The 7,073-nt window shown below is 34.9% G+C and overlaps 1 protein-coding gene across 1 annotated transcript; it reads left to right on the forward strand.

The window, feature by feature from the left end:
- The first annotated feature begins 3,973 nt into the window (after window positions 1-3,973).
- On the forward strand, window positions 3,974-4,993 carry LOC114033151 (trace amine-associated receptor 7a-like). Its single transcript, XM_027848586.1, has one exon. It carries the CDS (start codon window positions 3,974-3,976, stop codon window positions 4,991-4,993), a length of 1,020 nt encoding a protein of 339 aa, XP_027704387.1.
- The last annotated feature ends 2,080 nt before the right edge of the window (window positions 4,994-7,073 follow it).

Here is a 7,073-nt window from a genome sequence, read left to right on the forward strand (position 1 = left end):
GGTATCTCAGAGCTGTTTTAATTTGAATTTCTCTAATCAGTAGTGAGTTAGAACATTTTTTCATGCGACTATTGATAGCTGTGATTTCTTCTTCTGAAAACTGCCTGCTCATATTTTTTGATGATTTATCAACTGGGGAACAATTCTTATTTTTGTACATTTTTTCCTCAGTTTCCTATACATTTGAGAAATGAGGCCTTTATCAGAGAAGCTTGTTATAATCCTGCCACCTCCCCAGTTTCCTATTTGTCTTGGCAAGTAGACTCCCAAGTATTTTATATTGCCTGCAGTTATTTTATTTATTTTTATTTTTATTTTTTTGGTGAGGCAATTGGGGTTAAGTGACTTGCCCAGGGTCACACAGTTAGTGAGTGTCAAGTGTCTGAGGCTGGATTTGAACTGCAGTTATTTTAAATGGAATTTCTCTTTCTATCTCTTCCTGCTGGCTTTTGTTGGTAGTATATAGAAATGCTGATGATTTCTGTGGGTTTACTTTATATCCTGCAAGGCCAATGAAGTTGTTCATTGTTTCAACCAGCTTTTGAGTTGATTCTCTACAGTTCTCTAAATATACCATCATATCATCTGCAAAGAGTGATGGTTTTGTTTCCTCATTGTCTATTTTTATTCCTTCAATTTCTTTTTCTTGTCTTATTTTTTATAGCTAGCATTTTTAGTACAATATTGAATAAAAGTGGTGATAATGGGCAACCTTGCTTCACTACTGATCTATTGGGAAGCAAGTTCAGCACTCTAGGTGCTGTGCTACCGAGCTATTCCTAGGCCTCAGATATTCTTTGTCTCTGTTCTAAATTTCCATTTACTAAATTGTTCTTAGTTTGCATTGTTTAGGAGGAAAAAATTAACTTGGATTTCAGGTGGTCCTTGGATTTGAAAAAGAAAAAAATTACATCTTTATATTCATTAACCTTTAAATGAATTAACATTTCCTGAAATTGTTTAAAAATTATTCTGAGAAGGTGCCCATGGACTTCATTTGATTGCTAAAAGGATTCATTAAATTTTTAAAAAAGAAACCTTTAAGAATTCCTGCTTTAGAGGCAACCTCCCAACAAATTGCCAAGGGTTATCTAGGTTCATAAACCCTTTCCCCCTTCTCAATTTCTCAACTTCCAAAACTCTTGATCTTCTATGTAAATGAAAGAAAAGGAGAAAGCTTCAGGAACAAACAATAAGCTGGGACTGAGGCCATTTTCTCCTTGTTTGATTATATTTCTGCCTTTATTATGTAGCCAGAAAAAAACTTTTTAGGGCTTTCAATCTACCCTAAACACATGTAATTTTCTTAATTATAGTCTTACCAACATTGCCAGGAGTTATTACTTGGAAGGGAAGCCCTAATAGAAGATATTTAAATGGTTATTACTAAAGTTGAGGGCTAGATGTGACATACTCTGAACCACTGGGAAAAAAAGAGATTATTTTGTTAAAGGAGGCCTTTCTTGAGGTCTATCAAATTCATACAATGCTTTAAACTAAAGAAATGGTCTCTTCCTGAAACACTTGTGGTGGCTATAGAACATAGTGATTCCTCTGGGGCAGGAGTTTCAGAAAGAGGGAAAAGAAATATGAGAAGAAAATGGCCAAAGAAAGGGGTTTTTCCCAGTAATTCCATGAGAATTTGTAGACCATGGATTTCCTCCTTTCTCTTCTGCAGTGACAAGCCTTTGGACTCTATGCTGCATGTACTATGCACCCAGGTCAAATCTGGTTACTGATTACTAAAGACAGCATTCCTGTACTAATCAACGAATCTCACTCAAATGTAAAGATAACATTCTTGGTTATCTTGCTTGGCAGCAAGTTTTTACCCCATCATAAGCACTGGACTCACAGCAGCAGTGAGGAGCCCTGGCCAGGTCACAGGACTGGGATGTGGACCTCATTAAACTGAAGACTACCAATCATTGGGAAGATGGGAGGTGGTTTGGTTTGGGCCATTGGCATTTAGAATCTTTTTTAATATATTTTCCATATTTTACCCAAAGTTTCTTTTTAAAGTGAATTATACTCTTCTTCCACCACAGTGTGGTATCAGGGATTAACAAAGTGACTGGTCATCAGGAAGAAATAAAGAAGGGATGGAATCTTGAAGCATGAATGAGAGTAGATATGAAATCAAAATGATTTGTGAAGAACTGAAACAGTGGATTACTATAATAATAGCTAATGCATATCTATCCCTGCCTCCCTTTGCCTATTTCATTCCCTTTGCAATAGGTACTTTCCAAAGTTATACCCCAATCATAGGACATATCTAACCAAGTTTCAGTAATGCCCATCATATCAAATTTGTTTCCTTTTGTTGAGATCTTTAGTTCACCTTGCTCCATGTATTTGTATATTAAATGCTAACATTGATATAGTGCTTTAAGATTTGCAAAGTGCTTTTTGCTTATTATCTCATTTAATCCTCACAGCAACCTTCTAAGGGAGGTATTATCTTTAACTTCATGTTACAGATGGGGAAACTGAGATTGGGAGTTGTAGTCACTTACTCAGGCTCAAATAGCAGGAAGGCCTGAGATGGGATTTATGCCCAAGTGTTCCTGACTCTAGATTCAGTGCTCTGTCCCTTATGCCATGATCCTTCATGGTATATTGAGATGTGATACCATGGATCTTATTGTTGAGTCCTTTGTCTCCTACGGATTTCTGAGAATCTCATTACTATTCTTCCTACGTTGTAATTATCCTCCATGGTTTCTAGCTTTGTGGATACAATAGCCTGTTTTCTTCTGTCTTTTTTCTCTTTTAAAGTCTTTTTATTAGATTATTAGATTATAGAGGCAGCATAGTATATTGGCAAGGTCATTTAACCCCTCAGTGCTTTAGGCATCTCCCTAAATGGCAGGTTGCAGAGAAGGAGCTGACCTATATTGGTAGGGACTTTTCTCATCTGAGAATTCTCTATACCAATAAAATCACTGGTCCAGTTCCCTTCCCCATGTTTGTAAGACACCAGACAAATAAATTCTTCCCAGTCCTACTTAGATAAATCCCATCCCCAGTAAGAAGCCCATTATTCCTTTATTTGAACAATATCATACACGTTAGCAATAAAATCATCAATACAGGTAAGATTTTTGTAAGCACTTTGATTCTAAAGGAGACAAAGCAAATGTATTGTTATTATTCCTATTTTGTTGAAATTTTATTTGTTATTGTTTTCTTCATTAATTAAAATGTAAGTAGTTTAATTTTTAAAAGTTTATTTGGGAATTTACTCCCTCTTTGGGAGTATTTATACTTACCATTTTGATAATTAAAATAGAATTACAATAAAATAAACCTTTTGCTCCAACTATTTTCTAAACAATAAACAAATTATATCAATTTTTAAAACCAACAAATTGAAATACAGGGTACTTAATAATTCTTGTTAGGTGTTTGCTTCTTAACACTCACACCTCTTCCTTAAGGGAATGTGTCACATGGGATGATTGTTGGCTGCTCTAAACTTTCTGGTATTATACTTTTGAGAGACAGGACATCCTTTGGAGACATGAGAGGTTGTGGAAAAATAAGTCAAGGGGGAAAATATAAATATATGTAAGGTACTTTTGGTGATTACTTCAAACACTGGTTCATTGAGGGAAACAGGGTTTCATAAGACAAAAGATAGGGTGATTCAAAATGATTGACTTCTAATTAGTATATAAAACCAGCATTTTATTTTATTTTGTTTCTTTCCAATTCCATAAATTATTTCTTTCTGATGATTTCAAAAGGCAGTATTTATACAGATTAGACATTCTGTATAAGTTTGGCCTTCCAAATGCAGCATGCCTAAACCCCAGGAATTACACAATAGGAGAAAATGAAGATTTTTCTTGTGTGGAAAAGATCCCATAATCTTATCAACTTCTAAGTCTTAAATTGAAACTGATTTATTTGTATCATTCTAGAAACTAGAAAATTTGAAATCAAGAGAATTGCAAAAGAGAAAAATATGGTCTCTACCAACCAACAAAGTGGAGATGTTCAGTTCTGCTTTCACAATATCAATGGCTCCTGTATGAAGACTCCATGGTCTCTCAGCATTCAGACCAGTCTTTATGGCATCTTGGGCTTCATCACAATCCTTACAGTAGGTGGAAACCTTCTGGTAATTTTTTCAATTATGTATTTCAAACAGCTCCATTCTCCTTCCAATTTCTTGGTTGTGTCCTTGGCCTGTGCTGATTGTTCTTTGGGATTGACTGTTCTTCCCTTCAGTACAGTACGGTCTGTTGAAACATGTTGGTACTTTGGGGACAGATTCTGCAAGTTTCACTCCAGTTTAGATATCTGTTTTTGTTTAGCATCTATGTTTAACTTGTGCTTTATCTCTGTTGATCGATATGTGGCCATTACTGACCCTTTGCTTTACCCAATCAGATTCACGGTATCTCTGTCAAGGGTGTTCATAGCTCTTAGCTGGACATCTGCCTTCTTGTACAGTTTCTCATTACTGTACACTGGTGCAAATGAAGAAGGACTGGAGGAAGTAGTGCATGCTCTCCATTGTGAGGGAAATTGTCAAATAATGTTTAACAAAACTTGGGTAATTATATCTTCTGTCCTTTACTTTATACCTTTCCTTATCATGATATGTTTGAATAGCAAGATTTTTGCTGTAGCTAAACAACAAGCTAGAAAGATTGAACAAATGGGTAACCAAATGTCTTCAGACGGTGACAAGGTATCAAAAAGGGAGAGAAAAGCAGCCGTGACTCTGGGAGTAGCAGTAATGGCTTTCTTGGTATTCTGGTCCCCTTATTTTATCACTGGAATGATTGACGCTTTTTTTGGTTACAAAACCCCACCTCTTGCTTTTGACATTATGATTTGGTTTGCATGCTCAAACTCTGCCATCAACCCTTTGATATATGCTTTCTTTTACCCTTGGTTTCGGAAAGCCATCAAAGTGGTCTTAAGTGGCAAAATCCTCTGGATAAACTGCTCCTCCATGAACTTATTTTCAGAATGAAAAATCGACTTCAGTTGAAAGAGCCCCGGGTTTGGAGTCAGGAAAGCTGGGTTCACTTCCTCGCTATGCCTCTTACTAGCTGAGTGAGCACCCATAAGTCATTTAAATTCTCCGTCTCTCTTTCTTCATATGTAATGTGAGCAAGTTGGATCATGTGATCTCCAAGGTTCTTTACTTCTTTAAACATTCTGTGATTAATGTATATCTCACATACAATTTTTTATTTTGTTTTTTTTCCCAAACCTGAGACTTTAATAGTGTCAAGAACTTCTACTGAGATTGCAAATCTGTAACTCTTCTAAAGTTTACAGTCTTACAGTATTGAGAGGGTAAGTGATTTGCTCATGATCATACAGTCAATATGTGTCAGATATGGGACTTGAACTCATATCTTCCTGACTCTGAGGTCAGTTCATTGTTTTACCACAGAATAATGAATTTTCCTAGTATATGTTTTTTTTTCTTTTTGAAGCAAAGTGACTTAAGTAACTTGCCAGGGTCACAGAGCTAGGTCTGAGGCCATATTTGAACTCAGGTCCTCCTGACTCCAAGGCCAGTGCTCTATTCACTGCCCTATATATGTTATAATAATATCTGCCCTACCCACCTCACAGGGTTGTTGTGAGGTAACCTATATGAACACACTTTGTAAATTTTGAATCACTATAAATATTATGATTTTATCCTATTATTATTATTACAGATATTTCCAATAACTTTGGCAACAATTACCAAGTTTCTTTTGCATGTACAATGTTGAAACGTTTATGTATCATTTATTATCTCAATCCTATTTATTCATTGTTACTGGATGTCATTCTTAAAACATGAAGGTTTTTAATATGTTCTGTAGATAGTCAGTTAATAAAGTTAAGAAAGAAGTGAAATTTCTCTTCACGTACTTTATTATAGTAAGGTTAATGCTAATAAAATTCATTTGACATTTCTAGTTATGAAATGAGTGTTTTCAACTTTAGTTCACTTTTCAGAGCAAAGAGTAACATAATTGTTAAAAGGATCAAATAAGGTGATAGACATAAACATGTTTTGAAAAGTGTGATAGACTATACAAATATAAAGTATTATCATTGTCATTAAATTGATAAACATTCTTCAGTTTTGCCCTTTACTTCCCACTGTACAAAATGAAATCTTCCTGTCCCTATCTTGCTGAATTCCTCTCTCTTCATACACACAGATATGTATACACATATATATATACATAATATATATACACTATACACATATATACACAGACACATATATGTACATATATATATATAATATAACATATCACTGATTACTAATGGTTACTGTTAAAAAAAACTCAGTTCATCTATTTTTCCTATTTTTCCACATAAAAGGATGGACTGCTTTATTATGGGTGAAAGGACTATCCTGCTGCATTCCCATCTTCAGCAATTTCACAAACCCATATTACTTCGGATTCCTGCACACAGAATTTGATAGCAATGAAGGCAAACCATGCATTAATCTGGCAAAGATTTTCAAGTTGTTTTTTTTTTCTGAGTCAAGTTCCCTGACCTCTCTGCACAAAAAAGGTCAAATGACATATTGGAAAAGAGTCCTAGGTTCAGTGCCAGAAAATCAATTAAGGATTTATATGTATTCTAGTATATCAGTGAGCAAAGTCAGAAATGAAATTCTTCATTTAGATTCCTGTCTGTGCCATGCATTACCTGTGTAGATCATTTTGAAGTTCCTTCCATATTCTCTGGAATAATTTCTAGAGTTAAAGTTCTGTCAGTAGCTGAATATCACTGCCTTTGAAAATGTTCATACTTTGGATTTAGGCAGAGAAGCAGTAGATAGCAAAGGAATATGGGGGGGATTCAGGAATATGCATTCATGTCTTTAGCATCAGCAGAGCAAAAGAGTGAGAGATAAAGGAAAGGAAAGGAGGAAGGAAATCAACTTCAGAAGAAAGTACTTGTATTTTTCCCAATTTAGGATGATAAGATAATAGATTTAGAACTGGAAGGGAGTTCAGAGGTCATTGCAACTAAATTCATTATATATATATATATATATATATATATATATATATATATATATATAT

This window comes from Vombatus ursinus, unplaced genomic scaffold (genome assembly GCF_900497805.2).
Source record: "Vombatus ursinus unplaced genomic scaffold, bare-nosed wombat genome assembly UNPS02006779.1, whole genome shotgun sequence".
Taxonomy (NCBI): Eukaryota; Metazoa; Chordata; class Mammalia; order Diprotodontia; family Vombatidae; genus Vombatus; species Vombatus ursinus.